We start from the raw sequence: 23452 nt of genomic DNA, 5'->3' as shown, positions 1-23452 counted from the left end.
AGGAAGCAGGCAGGGAAAAGGCACTCAAGGACCTGTCACTGGCAGAGACATTCCAAGCTGAGCTCTATATTAAACATCACACTTCTATTCAGGTAAAATCTGATAATTTAAAAACTAAAAACTTACTACCAATACTTAATGGAACTGAAAAAATACCATGTTATACCAAAAATACTTACTTTTTTTTTTTTTTTTTTTAACAATTACATGGTTATTTAAGCAGGAAAAGCAACCACTTTGTAGAAAAGATCCAGAAGTTTTAACTTCTTATCCCAAATCATTATACTAAATTATTATTGTTTAAGTTAGTATTCTTTAGGTAAGAGATAGGGTTCAGGGGTTTCAGCTTATATCCTTTACCACAGCACTACCAGGGGTAATATAATTCTAATTATGACACCACAATTAGCTCTTTTAGAGATCATATCATAAACAGACCATCCTTCATTTTACTTATTTTTTCATCCTCCATTTTAAAAAGCTATACTAGCTAAATCTTATCTTCCTATGTTGACTGGCTCTTTTAAATTGAAAAAAAATTTTCTGTGAAGTTTCCCAACACAGTTTTCCTTATATAAATTACTTATTGATAGCATATTTTTAAATATATTTGCCTGATTACAAAAACCTACACTTCAGTAGGGGGAAAATAATATCTAATAATAGCTTTTATTTATAAAGTGTTTTCTCCACAATTTCCAAAGATGTGTTTCTGAAAACTCTGGTATCAAAATTCTGTTCAAAACCTCAATGACTTCTCATTTCACGCACAGGTAAAGTTCTCAGAATGGACTGTAAGGCACTTACACACTTCTCTCTCACACACACACACACACACACACACACACACACGATTCACTTACTCACTTCACACACACACACACACACACACACACACGATTTTGTTCCTTGCTGTTGATGCTGTGCTAAAGCCCTAGCCGGTATGTTCATCCTCTGGTTAACAATATAGCTCCCTCCCTCATCTCCCTCATATTGTTGTCCAGATGCAACTTCTCAATGAGGCTTTCCCCTACCACTTGTTTAAAATCGCAAACTCCCTTCTCTTTCTCTCATTGTTTTGTTACCAACATGATTTACTGACAGCTGACCCTTTAGAAAAGGGAGGTTAGTGGCACTGGCTCATCCCCCATCCTAGTAGAAAATCCAGGCACTGCCGTCTCTGCCTCAAAAACCAAGGAACTGACAAATGACTTACCCAAAGAGAGGCAGGAAATTGAAACAGCTTGGAGGCAATTGTCTCAGATCCTAGCTCTTATGATTCCACAAACCGTGGTCTCTAATTGAACAAACTTTTCCCCACACTTAGTTAATTTAAAGGTCTATAAACTGAAAATACAAGTACTGGGTTGCCCAAAATGTTTGTTTGTTTTCCGTAAGACACAGTAGAAAAACCCAAACAAACTTTTTGGCCAAATAATACTATATTTATTGAAAAAAGTCCACACAAAAGTCGACACACACAGCTCATATCCTGGTCATCAAGGATTAACTACACGTTATTGCAGTCTATCTTCCTCAACCAAAATGTAAGTTGCATGAGGGCAGAGATGTTTGCCTCTTTTGCTCTCTCCTGTGAGCTCACTGCTTTATTTACCCTCAGTCTTTACTAAAAATGAACTTTATGGATGAATAATGTATTTAAGACCTTAGTTAAATAACAAAACTAGGGAGCCAAAGTCACAAATGGCCTTAAAAATATCTCTCAAAAGACCACATAAATTAACCGATAAAGAAAACATGACAATCAAGAAAATCAACAACCTAGATAATTGATATTGTACAATTAGTTTTCATTTGCCTTATTATAACTTTTCAGAAGTTCCAACAAGACTCTTAAAAACTAACTTCGCTTTGTTCTAATATGCACACTAGAATACATATATCTTTTACTGTTAATGACTAACCCTATAGCTCAAATTCGGATAATTTACAATTCAAGCACGCTCACTCAAAATTCTCTGGGCTAACTAAAAAGATTTAGAGAAGTAAATATGTGTATACATGTACTAGAGTTTCACAAAAGAAGAATCTCTACTTAGATGGGGCTGTTGGCAAGGTAAGGGATTACACTATAGCAGTTCATACAGTTTAACATCTATTATCTCATTCCACCCTCACAACAATTTTACCATATAAGCAGGTGAAAGAATGGAACAGCCATTCCCTACCCAATAAAAAGCATAATGACGTCCTATAGTCCCTTGGGAATACAACCTTAGGTCTGAGAGTATGAATGATGCTTTAGACAACTGAGTTGAAGATCCTTGCTGGCAAACTCCTGGAACAAATTTTGCTGCCATAATACAAAAGAGGAAATCATACTTTGAAAGCAAAGATGCACATTCCTCTTCATGAAGAGTAATAATTGCAATATCCAGAAAGAGCTGATAAGTCCACTGCAATCAGGATGCACAAGGACTGATCTTGGCCCATCACACTTTCTCCTAACATGAATCTAAGAGTTGGACAGTGAGGCAGTAGAAACAGGCTCAAGTTTGGGATGCCCTAGGTAAGGCAGGCACAGGGCCAAGTATCATACTTACCTGCTACAGTGTGAAGTACTGGAAAGAGCATGGGCTTTGGAGTCTGACAGACTTGGATTCAAATCCCAGCTCTGTTACATACTGGCTGGGTTACTTTGGGCAAGTTACTTAATATCTCTGAGCCTCACATTCCTCACCTGCAAAATGGAGATAATACCATTATCAAGGTAGTTACCCTGAAAGGCTGTTGTGAGGATTAAATGAGATAGTACGTATAAAACTGCCTGCAGGTGCACAGTATACTAACTCTTATTTTCCTTCCTTTCTTGATGATGTCAGTTGCCTTTCCCTATAATGCTGAGTTGTGAATAAACTGGAAAATTTCTGAACATTACTGAAGTGTCTGTCCCACTACCCAGGAATCACTCCCCCAGAATCTTTTAACATTAAGTGCCAATTTCATGTACTTGGTTATTCTTCAACAGAAGCTGGAATGCCCAAGCAGCCATTTTTCTCTGCATAAACAATTAAAAATAGTCCTGCCAGAACCCTGCCCAATCTTGGATTATATAAACAGACTCTAATGCTTAGATATTCCAAATCTTATTATAATGAAAACACCTATTAAAAAATTCTTCTACCTACTAGGCTCCTCTGTCCTTGAAATTCTACAGGCAAAAATAAAAAAGTTCTTCTATGCCCTAATTGATGACTAATTTATTGGATCAATATTACACTAAAGAACTAAACATATAAATATACTATTATTAGTAAATATCTTTAGAAAAATGATTTCTACATTATATACTTTCCTGTAAAATAGTCAATAGGCCAAACCAGTATATGCTTTCCTGATTATAACATTAAACATATATATATATTTTAAATCCTACATAGCATATGTATTTATAGTCTATAACCACAGAAAAGTAAACTATCTAACAAAGCAACCTATTGGTATTTTACTTGGTAAATGATTATATCTGAATAACTAATACAAGTTAATGCCTTTCGAATTTAGGAATATTTTTCATTCTGAATATACTCAGTCCTCTAAAGAAATAATTCATTTTTAAGTTTTGTGATTACAAGAGGATACACGTTCATTAAATTCAAACACTACAGAAACATTAAAGGTAGAAATACAGTTTTCCTAACCCTCTTTTTGTCCTTTGATAACCACCAACAATAATTTGGCATACACTCCTATAGACTTTTTAACGCATTATAATTTAGGCAAGTTTTCACAAGAATTATGGTTTGGGAAGGAGTGAAGAGGAAAGCAGAAATGAGGGAAAATCTTTTGTAAATATGTCTGCTAATGCTAAAAATATGCTTAGAGGTAAAAGCCAGACTACAAAACTGCACATAATGTATTTTGTTTAAACAAATATCCAAAAAACGCATTACCCAGGAGGGAAATGTAAATCAAAGGCACGATCAGATACCACTTGACCCACACTGAGATAACTGTAATAACAAGTTTTGGTGAGAACGTGCAGAAATTGGAACTCTCATACACTGCTAGTGGGAACGTAAAATGGTACAGCCCTAGAAAACAGGTTGGCGATTCCTCAAAATTTTAAATGCACAAAGTTACTGTATGACCCAGCAATTCCACTCCTGGGTACATCCGAGAAAAAGGAAGATACACATCCACACAAAGAATTATACTTAAATGGTCACTAGAAGCATTATTCACACTAGCCAAAAAGGGAAGGGGAAAAAGCGCCAAATATCCCTCAACTGATGAGTGGATAAATAAAATGTGGCATACCCACCAAATGGAATATTATTTGATAATCAAAAGAGATGAAGTACTGATACATGCCACAACACGGATAAATCTTGAAAGCGTTGTGTTAAATGAAAGAAACCAGTGACAAAAGGATATTTGATTTCACTTATATAAAATGTCCAGAAGAGAAAAACCTATAAAGAAAGAAAGTGGATTAATAGTTGCTTAGGGTTTGGGAATTAGGGGGAAATGAGAAGTATTAGTGGGCATGGGGTTTCTTTGTGGAGTGATGAAAATGTTCTAAAATTGATGGTGGTGATGGTTGTGCATGCTCAGTCACGTCTGACTCTCTGCGACCCCGTGCACTGTAGCCCGCCAGGCTCCTCTGTCCATGGGATTCTCCAGGCAACAATACTGGAGTGGGTTGCCATGCCCTCCTCCAGGGAATCTTCCCCAGGGATCGAACCTGTGTCTCTTATGTCTCCTCCATTGGCAGGCGGTTTCTTTACCACTAGTGCCACCTGGGAAGCCCTGGATGGTTGCACAACTGTGCAAATACATTAAAGACCACTGAACTGTACCCTTTGGGTGAGCTGTATGGTATGTTAACCTTATTGTAGTAAAGCTTCTAGAAAATAATAACATTTGTCATCTTTGATGGTGAACAGTAATTTAAATTTTCTAATACATTCTTGTAATTTTCAAATTGTTGGTAACGACTATGAGAATTACTTTTGGTTAAGGGGAAAGTTACTTTTCAAAGTGCTCTTTATGAGAATTAGAATAATGTTATTCTAGAGGTTGAGACAGAATGGCCCCTTGTATTCAGTTAGTCAGTCACTCATTAAACACCTACTATGTGCTCCAGGAATTGCTCCAGCAAGCAAAGTTCTAACTTCAAATCAATAAATTACATCAAGTTAACACAGACAAGACTCCTCTGTTAACTTCAGAAAATAAATTAGGTATCATGCCACCACTGACTTCTCTGTCTTATTTTGCACCAATCAATATTAGGAAATATTCTCTTCAATACAATGATTCTGTTTTCAAATTTTAAAACAACTTTAAAACTCATTTTAACATTAAGGATAAAACCACTGCAACACTTCATGGCTTAACAGCAGAAAAGGTATACCAAAAATTCAATTAGCAACAATAGCTAATAATTCAAAAGCACTGGGGATCAATTCTCTAAGATACTTTCTGGCTGTCAAGTCAATCATAAAAAGAATCTTTATGTAAACTGTTACCAGGAGGAAAATTAAAACAAAGTCAAAAGAACTCTTTGGAAATAGTTTGCCTTGAAGCTAAAATGAACACAGCCTGAAAATATGGATGAGGAGGGATGAGGCATATGCTCAAGTAATGGGCAATTTCAATGGCATTCAGCTAACACCTGTCAGCTAAAAATGAAGTAATCAATCAGAAACTTCAGGGATGGTAACATTATAAGATTATGGGGGAAGTGGCCTCATCTAAATTCTTGATTAGGAGAGCCAAACGAGGCACCTATGTTTTGAAACACTTCACTGGCTATACTGATGTGCAGCCAGGGTTAATAAGCACTGCATGAAGCAACACTCATTAAGGCAAACAAGAGAATGAAAAATCTGTTCTATAATTTAAAAATTAGAGACAATGTAACAAAGGCATTGAAAGGAGAAAAACTGGAGTAAGGAGACTACATATTCTAAACATACTCCAAAAGTCTATTCAAGAGATGTGAGCTTGAACTAAGGAAGAACACAAAACAGAGGGACAGGGCTCAAGTTAAGGGTTAATCATAAAGCAGAATCTATAGGACCTAATGATCAAATGGTTATGGAGAATGAAAGAGAAACAGAGGCAAAAATGACTCTGAGGGCTCTCCTTTGAATAACCATGTGGTTAGTGATGCCATTAACCAATGAATGGAATGCAAAAAAGAGAAGCTGATTTGAAAGTTAATTAGAGGCAAGATTCAAGGGGTTTTAAAGGTTATTTACAAAATTCTACTACTAGGTTGGCAGTTAGTGTTGACTTTATTATTCTTTTAAAAATTGAACAAATACCACAAAATTCAACTAGAAACCCAAGGTCAAAACTCTTGAGATAAACTAGGAAAACGTGTGTGTAGGTTATATGTAATAAAAAGGGGAACGAAAAGAAGGTGGAGAGAGTGAACTTGGTTTTAGACCTACTGAATTTGCAGAAACTAAAATACTATTTCATGAAACAAGGGCTAGAGAAAAAGATGTGGAAATTGTTGGCATACAACGATAATACTATGGAAGCAGATGAGAACTCTCAGAGACAGCTTATGGGATAAGGCAATGGTGAACCGCCAACTAAAAGGAGTCCATTGAGACTTCGAGAATAATCAGGAGGAGAGACGCTTTTACCAATTCCCTTTGCAAAGGCATACACAAGAAAATCAATTGAAAAAAAAAAATTAAAGCTACCATTTATGATTATCTTACTGTATTCCAGTGGCAGGTCCAGAATTTCCAGATAGGTGGAGTTACAGGAGTAATCAATCTCTTTGAAGGAGGGCTTGAAGATGCTTTTGCACAGGACTTTATATTTAGTTAGAAAATACTGACCAGATCAAAAAATCAAGGGAAAGAAGTTTGAAGGAAATAGTTCCCCTCCCCTTTGGCACCACCACTGCTGTATTCTAGGCATGGTACCAAACATGTTACCTAATCTTCCATTCTCAAACTAAGGTGGATGAGGAAACTGAGGCTAGATTGGAATATCAACTTGCTCAAGGTCACAAATCTTCTAAGGAGCAGAGCATATCATCTTTGTTTCCACAGCTCTCATGGCTCTTTACATCTTACTAGAATTTCTCATCACTCATCTTGATTATAATGTATATTTATGTGTCTCTGTATCACTGTACTGTTAGGTCCTCAATGCCAGGGTTCAAGTCATTCATTTCTGTATCCTTATAGCTAAGAAAGAGTAAACATTTTGTTGAATGAAGCATATGAAAGAACCATGTGAGAACAGCATCAACAACGTCAACAAGGGAGAAAGAGTTTCAAGAAACGTCTAGTAGCACCAGATGTTACGGACAGAGCCACCAGTATATTTTAGGTCGTCAATGGCACTGAACTGATATCCCTTAATCATTTTTGAAAGCCTACTACAGGCGGGACACTGTGTTAATTAGACACAAGTTGACGTGGAAAAATAAAATCTGGTACAAGTCAACAGATTTTCGGAGTAGCAGCCACATCTAAATTCTTGATCAGGACAGCAAAACAGAGTCTGGCCTGACATCGCTTACGTTTAATTTGGCTCTGGCAAATCTGAAGACAATTTTAAAGGGTCACAGCGCATCTTTTAACAAAACTTCTGGTGAGGGACAAGAGATGAAAATGGGCCAGCGCACCTCTGTCTCGATGACGACAGCTGGTGGCCAAAGCAGCCAAGTCCCCCCGGAATGTCTACCCCGCTGAGCAGGACTGGGGCTGCCCCCAGCTGCTAGTCGGCAGTCTGGGGCGGGAAAAAGCAGACACTTACCGCAAAAGGCACCGCTACCGCCGTGGCCCAAAGGGGCCCGAGAGACCTTCGCGAAGCCCCACGCCGGGGAAGGAAACCAGGGAACGCGGGGATCAGACAGACAGGTGCGACCCCACAGCCCGACTTCCCAAACTGGATAAACTAGGGTTCCAGCGCTCAGCACCGCAACGCCAACTCCCACCAGCTGGAAACCCGACGACTGCCACCGAACCTTCCGCCCAATGAGGAAACGTCACCACTCGGCGTAGTCCAGCCTTTCAAGAAGGAGATACACTTCCGCTTCCGGGGCACTCGGCGCGTCTCTACAGAGTGTTTACTGAGAGTGTATTGAGATGTTTCTTTGCCTTGATTGGCCTTTGACATTCGTTTCCTATCGCTTAATAACTGCGGCATTAAAGTTAGTATGAAGATAGGAGGGTTTCTAGGGATGCGATCTCAAGAAAGATGTCCAGCCTCCAGGCGCCACCTGACGAAAAATGACTTGGCTGAGCACCACCAGCTAAGAGGGGAATTATGAAAGGTGGGAGATGTCTCAGAATAGGGAGTCCCAGGAGCACGTGAGAACTCCAAGGAGGAGGCGGGGCTTAGGATTTTGGTAGCCGAGGGAGGCGGGTTCCACGCCGGGTCTAATCGGGTGTCTGAACCGGCCTCTGCTTGCGTATGCGCAGTGCGAACCTTCCGCTGATCTGCTTTCTCCAACATGGAATTCCGCGCCGCGCGGCTCGCAGTACTGCAACTGCTCCGTACGGTGGCTCCGGCAGACCTCCCAGCGCTTCTGCAATGGATGCGAACTACCCGTAAGCGATCAGAGCCAGAGTCAGGCGGTTGGGGCAAGGATATGCTGTGGGTCCTGACCTTGGGGACTTAGGGTGAGGCCAGAAGCCTTCCATGGGGTAGCGGTGCTGGTCTCTGCTCTGCTACCGGGCGGGTTCACCGGGCACATCGCAAGCATTGACAGAGTAGGAGTCCAGTTTAGGACTGGATGCAGAAAGACCCGGCTCTGAGTTTTATGATTCCGCTACAGACTTAGGCAGCTAGAGCCGCATTGTGTCTACCCTAGTTCCTAAAGGAAAAAAAAAGTGGGAGGAATGGGTTAGCCCAACTCCCCACTACTCCCACAAATTTGGGACTACCAGTAGGATACTACCTGAAAAAGCCCTTTGCAAGATAAGTTTTAGACTGTAGAACTGGAGGTTTTTTACCCTGTAGGCAAAGTCTCATGTAGCTAATCTCAGTGTGTGTGTTAGTCGTTCAGTCGTGACTCTTTGCGACCCCCATGGACTGTGTAGCTCACCAGGCTTCTCTGTCCATGGGATTCTCCAGGTAAGAATACTGGAATAGGTTGCCATTTCCTTCTCCAGGGGATCTTCCTGACCCAGGGATTGAACCCGTGTCTCCTGCATTGCAGGCAGATTCTTTACCATCAGCTACAGGAAGTCCCAACTAGTCTAAATAGTCCATACATTTAAAGGAGTTGTTCCAGGGTGGGGAGAGAGAGAAAGAGGGGAGGGGAAGACTTTGTTTTGAATAATATTAATAGTAATACTAAAAAAGCACATGTTAGAATTGAAATGTGGTAATTAGGTCGAGTTATTGAAGAATGGAGGTAGATCTATTTTAGCAAAGTGAAACCTGGTGAAAAAATAGGATATTCCTCGTTTGAGAACTCCTCCAAACCATGCTCTGCTTTTGTACTTCTAAACGTTGATTCCATGTTTATTTTCAGCCAGACATGAACTATTATTCCTGTTTGCTGATGACTCCCAGTTTTAGACTTTCAGGCATGAGGTTCTTCCTGGAAATTCTCTCTCTTTGTGTTGTTAGAGTCAATAATCATTTGGGTGTTATCATTATTGTTATTACTATTACACATTTTGGAAGATCATTTTAGCTACTGCTACTGCTAAGTCACTTCAGTCGTGTCCGACTCTGTGCGACCCCATAGACGGCAGCCCACCAGGCTCCCCCGTCCCTGGGATTCTCCAGGCAAGAACACTGGAGTCGGTTGCCATTTCCTTCTCCAATGCATGAAAGTGAAAAGTGAAAGTGAAGTTGCTCAGTCGTGTCGGACCCTCAGTGATCCCATGGACTGCAGACTACCAGGCTCCTCCATCCATGGGATTTTCCAGGCAAGAGTACTGGAGTGGGGTGCCATTGCCTTCTCCATCATTTTATCTAAGATGCCAAAATAAAATTACTTTGGACATCTGCTAGTGAGATTAGCCTGGAAAGTAGAGAAAACCAAAGAGGTAGCTTCATATTTTTACACACAGACAAGATTCAAGATTGTTGTTCCTTGCCTTAAAGATTTTTCAGTTTTGTGGAACCATTTGTAATCTAAATCTCCAATTTTAGAGGCATCAGCTGAGACTCCATTTTTCCGAAATCACAGAAAGCATGTTTTGGATGATGATTTTGTAAACAAGAAGACCCAACACTATTGCCTAAATAATATGTGTCTACTTTTTCTAACACCATGTTCTGTCTTTCTCCAGCAGATCCTGTAGTCAGAGGTACTCAGGCAGTTTGTTAAACAATTTAGAAAACAAACTGAGTTTCTGAAAAATGTTTATTACAATGAATATCTTAAGAAATAAGTGTCACTTATTCTTGCCTGAAGAATCCCATGAACAGAGGAGGCTGGTGGGCTATTGTCCATGGGATCACAAAGAGTCAGACACAACTGAGCAACTATACTTTTTTTAACTTAAGACGAAGGAGTATGTTTTAATATAAATCTTAAAAAGTAGTGTAATTTATTGGTAAACCTTTTTTAGGTGGTAATATATACATAATATAAAATTTGCCATTTTCAAGTGTGCAGTTCAATGATATGAAATACATGTACATTGTGTAGCCATCATCATTATTGCCTCCAGAACTGAAACTCATAGTGTACTTTTTTTTATTAAATACAGCACAAAAGATTCTTCCAATCAGCAATTTTTCATTTTCCTAATTCCCTTCTTCCAGGGGGAAAAAAAATTATTGCATGATGTCTTACTTTTATGACATTTGCTTAGACCTTTGTTAATTATAACTCTCCTTGAATTTTTATACTATTTAGTGGAATAGCAAGAGTTAATAATAGGCTTTATGATTTTGATTTTGAGCTTCATAGAGTTTATTGAAAGTTAAAAAACTGCATATTGCTAACAAGTAAAATCATAATAATTTTAAATACACAAAAGAAAGAATAATATTGTTGGTCTCTGAAGGAATAGTGGAATTATCATATCTAGACCTGGGGTCATTTGGAATCAAGCTGATAGAACCAGAATCGTAGACCAGGACAGAAATAAGCACATATCAACGTCTGATATAAACTGAAGATGTAGAAAAAATAAAAAAATAAAGATAGAGCCTGTATTTACTTTAGTACAGCTTAGACCAAGGTCTAGAAACAAATGATCACCAGTATAGTCACTTCCCTTGTGACTCAGACAGTAAAGTGTCTGCCTACAATGCGGGAGACCCTGGGTCGGGAAGATCCTCTGGAGAAGGAAATGGCAACCCACTCCAGTACTCTTGCCTGGAAAATGCCATGGATGGAGGAGCATGGTAGGCTACAGTCCATGGGGTCGCAGAGAGTTGGACACAGCTGAGCGACTTCACTTCACTTCATAGGAGGGATGAAACAAAGATGAGGGACAAAGCACACATAGACAACTCCCGCCTCAAATAAATAAGAGAGTAAAAAAATACAACAGGACCTCAGTGCATTGACTTTAATCTCATGGTAGAGCATCTGTTCTTTTCTACTTCTTTATATACATACTACTTCATGTATGTATGTGAAATGGACTCTAGGCTTAGCTTTCAACATATAGGAGAGTAACTACAATCTCTATTAAGTGAAGAGAACTGAGAGCCAGAACTTTGAATGTGGTCCCCATTAGGCATATTAAAAATTGCATTTTGTTAACAGTTGTCTGTTAATGAACACTATTCTGAAGCCTCTGAATTTTTCCTGAATATTCATATACAAATGAGGATGTCAAACCAACAGCATGTAAAAGTTTCTATTGAGTCAAGTTACAAATACATACATTACCATGTGTAAAATAGATAGCTATTGGGAAGTTACTATAGCACAGGGGGCTCAGCCCTGTGCTCTGTGATGACATAGAGGGGTAGAATGCAGGGTGGGGTGGGTGGGAGGGTCAAGAGGGAGTATATATTGTATACTTAACACTGATTCATATTGTTGTATGGCAGAAACCAACACAACATTGTAAGGCAATTATCCTCCAATTAAAAGTAAATTTTTTAAAAGTTACAAAGGATAGAAAAGTGAGGTATGCTATAAGAAAATTAATAAAATCATCAAGAAAATATTTTAATATTTAAGGAAGATAATTGTAGATGAATAGAAGCTTTTAGAAGCTTTTTTGCTTCCTGTATTTTAAATACATCCTCACTAAACAGAATTGGACTTGCTGCTTAGCAGCAGCTACAAAGTTGTTACAGGTTCTTTGAAATTCCTACTAAATCTAAAAAGCAAAGGCTGGGATCTAGTTACGTTTGTCAAACAGCATACTATTCCATTTCTGTATTGTATTACCACTGAGGAAGTAGCCACATAACTTACATGTTTTCCAATCTTTATTAACAGATTATGAATTTGTGAAAGTTATCAAGTATACGAGGTAAATAGGTTGTTTTTTCCAGAAATTAAAAAGATACACTGGGCAAATGCATACCTCTTAAACAAAATTTTTCTGTTAAATAAGTAAAAATAATTGTACTTTTCATCACATTTATTGTATATTAAAAATGGGCACAATATATAAAAAGAATAATATGAACAAGTAATTTATTCCAAAATGCACTATTAGATTAACATTAGAAAATCAAGCAATGTAATTCACTATATTAACTAAAAAGAAAAACTATATGATTATCTCAAGAGACATAAAAAAGCATTTGACGATATCCAACATCTCTTCCTGATAAACACTTACCAGACTAGGAATAGCAGGCAACATTCTCAACCTGATAAAGGGGATCTATGAAAAATCTACAGCTGACATCATACTTAATGGTGAAAGACTGAATTCTTTCCCCTAAGAACAAAAGAGGGATTTGTACTCATCACTTCTAGCCAGCATCATAACAGAGCTGCTGAAAGTGTTAGTCGCTCAGTCCTGTCGGACTCTTTGTGACCCATGGAGTGGAGCCCACCAGGCTCCTTTGTTCATGGGATTTTCCAAGCAAGAATACTGGAGTGGGTGGCCATTTCCTCCTCCAGGAGATCTTCCAACCCAGAGATCGAACCCGCGTCTCCGGCATTGCAGGCGGGTTCTTTACCCTCTGAGCCACTGGGGGATTATGTGTAAGAGCTTCTAGCCAATACAATACAGCAAGGAAAGGGGGAGGAGGAAGGCATCTCCTTTAGAAACAGGTTAATGGATAAACAAATTGTGCTGTATTTTTATAATGGAATATTACTTGGCAAATAAATGGAATGAAGTGTTTGTATGTGCAACAACATGGACAAATTTTGCTAAGTGAAATAAACTATACTGAAAAAAGACTTCATACTTGGATTCCATTTATCTAAACCTCTAGGAAAATGCCAGCTAATCTATAGTGACGGAAAATAGATCTCTGGTGGCTGGGTTGGTAGGGGATTAGAGAGAAGGAAGGATTACAGAGGGGCAGGAGGTGATACTGGGGATAATGACTATATTCACTATCATGGTTATAGTGATCTTTCATACTACATGTTATATATATATATGTTAAAACTTATATAACTGTGCACTTTAAATATGCACAGTTTATTGTATGTCCGTTCTACCTCTATAAAGTTGTTTTTTTAATTCCATAAGAAGTCAGATCTGTGTTCTCTCTCCCCTTTGAATTTGGGTGCTCTCTGTGACACCTTTGGCCATTAGAATTTGACAGAAATGACACTAGGCCAGTTTCAGACCTAGGGCTTAAGAAACTGACAACTTCTACTTCCTACTTCTTGGAATACTTGCTCTGGGAGAATCTGGCCATCGTGTGTAGTCTGACTACCCTGAGATCGTCACAGTGTCAGGAAGTCCCAGCTAGCTTATGGAGAGCAAGCTGTCCAACCAGCCTACATGTTTCTGCTGTCCTAGCCTGGGTACCACACATGTGAGTGAAAAAGCCATATGAGGTATCCAGACCAGTAAAGCCTTTGTTACAAATACTGTTTCTGTGAACATTCCTGTACATATTTTTGTGTAAACGTAAGTTTTCGTTTCTCTGTGATAATGTCCAAGAATGCAATTGCTGCATCATATGGTAAGTGCATTTTTAGTTTTATAGGAACTGCCAGACTGTTTTCCAGAGTGACTGTAATCCTGTTTCTCTGCATCCTCACTGTGCACCACGAACTCAGTCATATCCAACTCTTTGCTACTATATGGACTGTAGCCCGCTAGGCTCCTCTGTCCATTGAATTCTCCAGGCAAGAATACTGGAGTGTGGGGACTTCCCTAGTGGCCCAGTGGATAAGACCATGTTCCCAATGCGTGGGGCCCAGATTTGATCCCTGGTCATGGAATTAGATCCTACATGCTGCAGCTAAGAATTCACATGCCACAGTTAAAGATCTCATGTGCTACAAGGAAGGTCAAAGATTCTGCGTGCCACAACTAAGACCAAGCACAGCCAGATAACTAAAGGTTAAAAAAAAAATACTGTAGTGGGTTGCCATTTCCTATTCCAGGGGATCTTCCCCCACCAGGGATCGAACCCACACCTTCTCCTATGTTGGCAGGCTGATTCTTTACCACTGAGCCACTTGCTAGTAAGGAAGTAAGTCACAATGCTAGTAAGGAAGACCTGTATCCTTACTAGCATTTGGTATTTTCAGTATTTTTATGTTAGCCACTCTGAAAATTATATAATGATATATCATTGGGGTTTTTTTTCCAATTTTTTTTTAAAATAATTTTGTTTATTTATTTTGGTTGTGCTGGGTCTTCATGGCTTTTCTCTAGTTGCAGAGACCAGGGGCTACTCTAGTTGTGGTGTGCAGGCTTCTCACTGCAGTGGCTCCTCTTGTTGGCAGAGCACATGCTCTAGGGCATGAGGGCTTCAGTAGTTGTGGCACGTGGACTCAGTAGTTGCAGCTCCTGGGCTCGAGAGCACAGGCTCAATAGCTGTGGCACAAGGACTTAGTTGCTCCATGGCATGTGGGATCTTCCCAGATCAGGGATCCAGCTTGCGTCTCCTGCATTGGCAGGCTCTTTACCACTGAGCCATCAGGGAAGCCCTATCATTGGGTTTTAATTTCCATTTCTCAAATGATGTTGAACATCTTGTCATGTGTTTATTTGCCATTTGTATATCCTCTTTGATGTAGTATCTGTTTATGTCTTTTGCCCATTTTCTATTGTAAACAGAAATAATAAATAGTTATTAATAAATAATATAAATATAAGTGTAAATATATTTTTGTAAATATGAATATGTATACATTTATATTACATAATATAAATTATATTTATGCTGCTGCTAAGTCACTTCAGTTGTGTCCGTCTCTGTGCGACTCCATGGACAGCAGCCCACCAGGCTCCTCTGTCCACAGGATTCTCCAGACAAGAATGGCACCCCACTGCAGTACTCTTGCCTGGAAAATCCTATGGGGTCACTAAGAGTCAGACAGGACTGAGCGACTTCACTTTCACTTCTCAATTTCATGCATTGGAGAAGGAAATGGCAACCCAATAAATATAAATAATAAATCAGTTCAGTTCAGTCGTATCCGACTGTTTGCAATCCCATGAAGCACAGCACGCCAGGCCTCCCTGTCCATCACCAACTCCCAGAGTTCACTCAAACGCATGCCCATCGAGTCGGTGATGCCATCTAGCCATCTCATCCTGTGTCGTCCCTTTCTCCTCCTGCCGCCAATCCCTCCCAGCATCAGAGTTTTTTCCAATGAGTCAACTCTTCGCATGAGGTGGCCAAAGTACTGCAGTTTCAGCTTTAGCATCAGTCCTTCCAAAGAATACCCAGGACTGATCTCCTTTAGAATGGACTAATAGTTCTTTATTATTTTAGATATAAGCCCTTTGTCAGATGTATGTATGCAGTATTTTCTCCCAGTAATTTGCCTGTTCATTCTCTTAACAGAACTTTCAAACCAAAAGTTTTTAATTTAATAAGGTTCAATTTATCCCATTTTTGTTTTTTGATGTCAAATTTAAGATCTCTTTGGCCCTAGATTCTGAAGATTTTCTCCTATGCTTTTTTCCCTCTTTATTTAAAAATTACTCAATACTGTGTTAGTTTCAGGTGTTAAGGTTTCTTTTACAAACCCTAAGAGTTTTGTAAAAAGGTTTTTTCACAAAATTCTAAAAGAATTGTCGTTTTGTGTATTACATGTTCTTTGACCTAAGTTAACTTTTGTATAAAGTGTGAAATTTAGATTGAAGTTCATTTTTTCCCCTGTAGATGTCCATTTGCTCCAGCACAACTTGTTGAAAAGGCTCTTCTTTCTCCACTGAATTGCTTTTGAATCTTTGAAAATTATTTGTGCATTTTTGCCTGGATCTGTTCTGTATCTTTTTGAATGCTCTATTCTCTGTTGATTATTGTAGCTATCATTATTTAAAAATATGTTGTTTACTTTCTGAGCATTTGGCTATTTGCCTATTGTATTTCTGTTACTTTGGCTCCATTATGTTCAAAGATACTCTGTATGATTTAAATTCTTTAAGAATTTTTGATATTTGTTTTATGACTCAATATGGTCTATCAGACTTTTTTTTCCTCTAAGTGTAATGTAAAGCTGATGACAGCTCATTGGCGGTATCCAGCGTATTTCCTTTGTCGAGGTGAAGAAATGTTGGTTTACAGAAAGAAATTGAATGTAATTTTAAGCAATTTACTTTTAAAGATGAACACAACTATTTAGCAGAGGATATTTTAAGTAAATGCAAAGTAACAGCTGAATGGCTTTATGTCAAAGACTAAGATATATGTTTTTTATGGGTGTCCAAGAGACAGAAAATATTTCTTTTGTATTCAGCCTATGTTTTTCCTATATGGTGTATTTTGCAAAAAAAAAATCCCACACAGCTTGATAATCTTTCTACCTTTTATAAAAGATAGACCCTGTTTATTCATTTAGTAGATGTAGAAATTTGGTCTATAATTGAACATCCTAGTACTCTTGCCTGGAAAATCCAGTGGACGGAGGAGCCTGGTAGGCTGCAGCCTATGGGGTCGCTAAGAGTTGGGCACGACTGAGCGACTTCACTTTCACTTTCCACTTCCATGCATTGGAGAAGGAAATGGCAACCCACTCCAATGTTCTTGCCTGGAGAATCCCAGGGACGGGGGAGCCTGGTGGGCTGCCGTCTATGGGGTCGCACAGAGTCGGACACGACTGAAGTGACTTAACAGCAGCAGCATGGTCTATCTTGGTGACTGTTTTGTGGGCACTTAGAAAAACTGTATTCTATTGCAGTTTCGGAGAAGGCAATGGCACCCCACTTCAGTACTCTTGCCTGGAAAATCCCATGGACGGAGGAGCCTGGTGGGCTGCAGTCCATGGGGTGGCTAAGAGTCGGACACTACTGAGCGACTTCACTTTCACTTTTCACTTTCATGCATTGGAGAAGGAAATGGCAACCCACTCCAGTGTTCTTGCCTGGAGAATCCCAGGGACGGGGGAGCCTGATGGGCTGCCGTCTATGGGGTCGCAGAGAGTCGGACACGACTGAAGCGACTTAGCAGCAGCAGCAGCATTGCAGTTTAGTGGAGTGTTCTATACATATCTATTAGGTCTTGTTGATTGGTGATATTCTTCAGTTCCTCTATATCTTTGCTGATTTTCTGCCCTGTAGTCCTGTCAGTATCGTGTTGAACCCCCCAGCTGTAATTGTGAATTTTTCTATTTCTTCTTTCAGCCCTGTCAGTTTTTGTTTCATTCCGCCCACCTCTCCGCTGCCATGCTGCGTGTGGAATCTTGGTTCCCTAACTGGGGATCATGGAAGCATGGAGTCTTAACCACTGTCTGGACATCCAGGGAAGTCCTTGTTTCATGTATTGATATTTTAAGGCTCTGTTGTTCAGTGTATGCACATTTAAGATCACTGTGTGTTCTTGATAGATTGATCCTTTTATCAGTATGTAATGTTCTTCATTGTCCCTAATAATTTTTTCTTTTGCTTTAACGTCTGTTTTATTTCATATCTGTATAGCTACCCTATTTTTTTTTTAAACCGTTGCCACAATTTTTTTCCCCATCCTTTTATATTCAGTCTTCCTGGCATGTTTAAAGTGAGTTTCTGTTGACAGCATAATAACACTGGAGTGGGTTGCCATTTCCTATCCCAGGGGATCTTCCCAACCCAGGGTGAGTTGTATTTTTTAAATCTGTGTTGCTAATCTCTGTCTTTTGATTGATGTGTTTAAACAATTTACAATTAGCTTACTATATGTTAGCACTTAAGTATAGCATTTTATTGTTTGTTTCCTTTCTGACCCTCTGTTTCTCAATTTCTTGTTATCTCCTCTTGCCTTCCTGTGGGTAAATGGAACAGTTTTAGCATTCTGTTCTTCTTTGTAGTGTTTCTGAGTGTATTTCTTTGTAGAGTTTTCTTTGTGGTTACTCTGAGTATGACAGTATACATATGTAACATCACTGCTGCTACTGCTGCTAAGTCGCTTCAGTCATGTCTGACTCTAGTTATCAGTGTTTTATCTGATCCTTTTACCTGTCTTATCTGTTTTACTAGAAGCAAATATTGAAATCTTACTTCCACATAGGTCCCTATACCCTCCCCCACTTTAAAAATATGACTGTTTTATGTATTTCCTGTATACATGTACATAGAGCACCATTACAGGTGGTTTTATAAATTTTTATGTAACCATCACATATGATTTAAGAAACTAATGAGAAAGATAGCCTATTTTTACACATTCTGTTCTTTCCTGTCTGAAGTTCCAAGCCCTCTTCTGCTATTTCCTTTCTGTTGAAATTTCCTATACACATTCTTTAAGGGTAGGTCTTAAGGCAACAAAATTTTTTGTTTTTTAGTTTTTCTGCATCTGATTTGTCTTTACTTCTCCTTCATTCCTGAAGGATAATTTCATCAGATAGAAAATTTACAGCTTGTGGTCCTTTTCTTCCAGCATTTGAAAAGTTTTGTAACCTCCTGGCTCCTTGGTTTCAGATGAAAACTTCACTGTTGTTTGGTGTTTCCCTGTAGGGAATGAATCATTTCTCTTTGGTTGTTTTTAAGATTTGTTCCTTGCCCCTTGTTTTTAGAAGTTTATGATATGTTCTTAGTGGATTTCTTTGCGTCAATCATATTTAGACTTTGCTTGGCTTCTTAAATCTGTAGGTTTAGATCTTTCACCTAATTTAGGGAGTTTTTAGCTGTATTTCTTCAATACTTTTCAGCTCCACACTTTTCCCCCTGCTTCTGGAACTCAGATACCAATGTTAGCTCTTTCGTTATTCCAAAGATCCTTAGGTCTCTGTTCAATTTCTTTTTTATTTTCTCTCTTTTGTTCAGATGGAATAAATTTTATTGATCTGTCAATTCAAGTGAACTGGTTCTATCCTCTGTCATCTCTACTACGGAGCCCTTTCAGCAAGGGATTTCTAAATTATTTTATTTTTCTGTTTTGCAGTTTCTGTTTCTTTTTCTATGACTTCTTTGCTGAGATTTTCTATTTTTTTCACTTATTATAGGATAATTCATAACTACTTATTGAAGCATTTTTGTTATAGCATCTTTAGAGTCCTTGTCTGATCATCCAAACTAAGTTGCACAGTAGCATCTAGATTGCGAGAGTCAAATTAATATTTGTCCTGTTCTTGATATAAATGATGTTCTGTTATATCGTGAACATTTTGTTTGTATGCTAGGATAATTTTTATTTTATCCTGGATATTTTAGATATTATGCTGACTTGATCCTGTTCAGATTTTCTATCTTAGTAGGCAGTTGCCCCGCTTAAGTTTAACCTGTTGATTCTGGCCTGCTTTTGTGAGCTGTAGCTCTGACAACATTTAGTTTTCAGTGCCCTTGCAGTGCTATTCAGGCTTGTTTCATTCTTTGGTACTGCTGGGGCTTCCTGCTCAATCTATGCTGGTGTTTCCTGCTTGGAGAAAGATACCTGTGTCACTGAGCTGCCTTCCACCAGTGGGGGTCCAGGGACGAGCAGTACAGGGCCTGGTTTGCTCTTGGCTTCTGGGCAGAGGGCTGAGAGGCCTCAGGCCTGAGTCTCTCCTGCTGGGCAGAGGGCCTGGAGACAGCAGCCTCCTACTTTGTTACCAGATAGCCTGCCTTTGCCCCAGGTGTGGGCTAGGGATTAGGGTTCCCCAGTACACCTCTGTTATTCTTCCCCTTTACTGGTCTTTGGCGAGAGAGAGCAGACTTAGTTTTTGTTTTGTTTATTCAGTCTATAGGTGTTGGTAGTTCTGGTTGGTACTCACCTCTCCAGGGCCCAGTCCAGGCTACATGGAAGATGAAAACCCAGGAGGGAATTCACTGCGGTGACCTTCCGTCCTTAATTCCTGACATTCCTAGACAGTTTACCTTTTTTCTAGCCTTCAGAGTCCTTTATGGTTGCCTGTTGGTTTACGTCCAGGATATTTCATCGTATTTAGAGGGGAGGAGCTGGGGAAATTGAGGGAAGTAGCCATCTTGTCTAAGGCCAGAAGTCCCCTCAGTAAATTTTTAAACTTTGAATAAGAACTTCAAAGTAATATAAAATATTAATGAATAATAGGAAATACATGGCCCAGTGTTTAATTATATATTATAAGTCATTAGAGATAAGGATATGGGTGAATGACGGCCAGGGGCTGAAGGTAAGACTTCCTGGAGATGAAGTAACTTGAGAAGGCCCTTATTGTGAAAAACAAGGTCATAGTTGAAAGGAGCAATATGAACAGGAAGGAATATGGAAAACAACTGAGGGAATTTGCCTGTCTTAAGCAAAAATTATGTTAGTGAGTAATGAGAGTAGAAAATAGGATGGTTAGACTCTGGTGATATAGAGGGCCATGAAAGTCTACAGTAATACTGGATACATTGAAAAGTGGAGAGCTGTCCCAAAATTGTAAGGAGAAGGAGTGACATGAGTGAAGTTTAAGCAAAATTAGTTTAAAAAAAATCCGGAGAAGGCAATGGCACCCCACTCCAGTACTCTTGCCTGGAAAATCCCATGGACGGAGGAGCCTGGTAGGCTGCAGTCCATGGGGTCGAGAAGAGTTGTACACGACTGCGCGACTTCACTTTCAGTTTTCACTTAGATGCATTGGAGGAGGAAATGGCAACCCACTCCAGTGTTCTTGCCTGGAGAATCCCAGGGACGGGGGAGCCTGGTGAGCTGCCGTCTATGGGGTCACACAGAGTTGGACACGACTGAAGCGACTTAGCAGCAGCAGTTTAAAATAGATGTCGTGTGGTGTTAGTCACTCAGTCATGTCCGACTCTTTGTGACCCCATGGACTGTAGCCCTCCAGGCTCCTTTGTCCATAGGATTTTTCAGGCAAGAATACTGGAGTGGGTTGCCATTTCCTTCTCCAAAATACATGTGTAAGGTAACTCATATTGGGGAGAAACTGATCATTCAGGAGCCAATTATGAGTTTGTCCTGGTTTTCTAAGTGTGAGGTGGTACCTGTGACTATGTAGTAGTTGAAGCGGTAATAAAGAGGAAGTGGATTCAAAAGTGAACATGATGGGACTTGATACCTGACTAGATATAAAAAGTGAGACTTGATTCATAGACTGTCAGCTTTGGTGAGTTCTCTTTTCCCATGTACTTAATTAAATATAAGTAGGAAACTTTTAAAGAATAGATTTTGCTCTGCAGAGAAACTCTTCTTTCTCTGTTCCCTTCCCACCTGCATATGTAATTTGAGAAAAACCTAACTGTCCTCAGGCAACTGATTAACACCTTTAATCTTTTTCCAAGCAACATACTGTTACCACACATTCCAAAATTGTTATTATACATGTTAAAAGATGTCCAGCCTCACTAGTAATTAAAGAAATGCAAATTAAAACAACAAAGTTTGTTTTTATAGTACAGTTCAATGCTGTAAGGCTTTCATGAAGTAAGGCTTACACATATTCTTATTTTTTTCTGATGGAGTAAATTGGTATAATCTTTCAGGAAAGAAATTTAGCAGTATGTAGCAAGTTCAGTTCGGTTCAGTCGCTCAGTTGTGTCTGACTCTTTGCGACCCCATGGACTGCAGCACACCAGGCCTCCCTGTCCATCACCAACTCCCGGAGTTTACTCAAACTCATGTCCATTGAGTCAGCAATGCCATCCAACCATCTCATTCTCTGTCGTCCCCTTCTCCTGCCCTCAATCTTTCCCAGCATCAGGGTCTTTTCATATGAGTCAGCTCTTTGTATCGGGTGGCCAAAGTATTGGAGTTTCAGCTTCAACATCAGTCCTTCCAATGAACACTCAGGACTGATCTCCTTTAGGATGAACTGGTTGGATCTCCTTGCAGTCCAAGGGACTGTCAAGAGTCTTCTCCAACACCATAGTTCAAAAGTGTCAATTCTTTGGTGCTGAGCTTTCTTTATAGTCCAACTCTCACATCCATACATGACTGTGTATGTTGTAAAAGCCTTTACAATGTTTAAGTACTTCTGCTACAATTTATAGTAAGGAAATAAATGCAAAAAGGCCAAATGTTATGCAAAGAGGCCAAAGTATGCCAAATGTTAGCAATGTCCCTAAATTTTCAGTTATAATTGTATATAAATGTATAGTAGTAGGAGTGAATGGTTAATACAAATATGATGGAATATTACATAGCCTTTAAAAATAATGTTTTAAGGAATTTAATTTTAATAACAAAGTAAATACTTCCAGTTTTTAAAAAACTGCATCACAGATGCTATTTAAATTCCACCTAAAACAATTTGAGGACTTCCTGGCAATCCAGTGGTTAAGACTCAATGTTTCTACTGCAGCGGACACAAGTTCAAACCCTGAGCAGGGAGCTAAGATCTCATATTTCGTGTGGCATTGCCAAAAAGATAATAATCAAAAATTTTTAAATAAATAGAAGAATTTGGAATGAATCTTCATAATATTTTTGTTTGTCTATAATTTATATTCGGCATCCTCCTATAAATAATTTGAGGCAACATTTAGATCACTGTCGCAGATAGGTGTAGAAAGAAAAAATAAAAAGAGTTAAAAGGCCTTTCTGCATTAGTTCAGGGAGTCAAATAATGTATCTTCATGTTAACTACTATTGCTCAGAGAGAGGTTATGCAGAGAAAGAACCTGTGTATGTAGGGACACAGTGGAAAGAGTGAAAAGAAAGAGTAAAAAACTTAGGTTTATTTCTTTTGCTGCTGTTGGCCTGCTTTGTAACTTTTCACAATTCATGTCGCCTTAATTACCTCCTCTGTGAATCAGAAAAGGTAATCTTGCTTTGTCTTCTTCACATGGATGTTATAATACTTAATTGATGTAGTTTCTACGTGTAAGAACTTTGCAAGCTAGAAAATATTATCCAAATTTTAATTGTTATTTGTGACTTGAGAATAGCATTCTGACCCAACACAAGAATTATTATTAATATGTTTAAGAAGGAAATCATGAACTTATTTAAAAACAACCAAAGACTTGAGGGATAGGGTATGTGGAAATGGATGGTATTTTCTTCACAATCTACCTGTTTTCGTTTTATAGCTATTTTAAAACAGTAAGGA

The 23452-nt window shown here is 39.0% G+C and overlaps 2 protein-coding genes across 5 annotated transcripts in view; one reads left to right on the top strand and one right to left on the bottom strand.

Moving 5' to 3' along the window:
* SRP54 (signal recognition particle 54kDa) overlaps window positions 1-7987 on the bottom strand; it is a 36349-nt gene extending 28362 nt beyond the window's left edge. The window contains exon 1 of one of the 2 annotated variants that reach the window (XM_010835288.1): window positions 7756-7987. The gene's annotated coding sequence lies outside the window, so the exon portion shown is untranslated. Of the gene's footprint in view, window positions 1-2564; window positions 2664-7755 lie in introns of those variants that run through there. The other variant, XM_010835289.1, reaches the window with a different exon arrangement.
* A 51-nt stretch (window positions 7988-8038) lies between these two features.
* LOC104985229 overlaps window positions 8039-23452 on the top strand; it is a 29238-nt gene continuing 13824 nt past the window's right edge. Inside the window, exons 1-2 of one of the 3 annotated variants that reach the window (XM_010835292.1) lie at window positions 8464-8552; window positions 17652-18100. Coding sequence is in view for 2 of the 3 variants with exons in the window: in XM_010835290.1 (XP_010833592.1) it covers window positions 8456-8552 (97 nt within the window). In the remaining variant the exon portion in view is untranslated. Of the gene's footprint in view, window positions 8553-17651; window positions 18101-23452 lie in introns of all 3 variants that reach the window. The other 2 variants (XM_010835291.1, XM_010835290.1) reach the window with 2 other exon arrangements.

Source organism: Bison bison, unplaced genomic scaffold, assembly GCF_000754665.1.
Source record: "Bison bison bison isolate TAMUID 2011002044 unplaced genomic scaffold, Bison_UMD1.0 scf7180017864041, whole genome shotgun sequence".
Lineage (NCBI taxonomy): Eukaryota > Metazoa > Chordata > Mammalia > Artiodactyla > Bovidae > Bison > Bison bison.
Note: the sequence above shows the minus strand (reverse complement) of the source record. Positions and strands in the feature narration are given on the sequence as shown.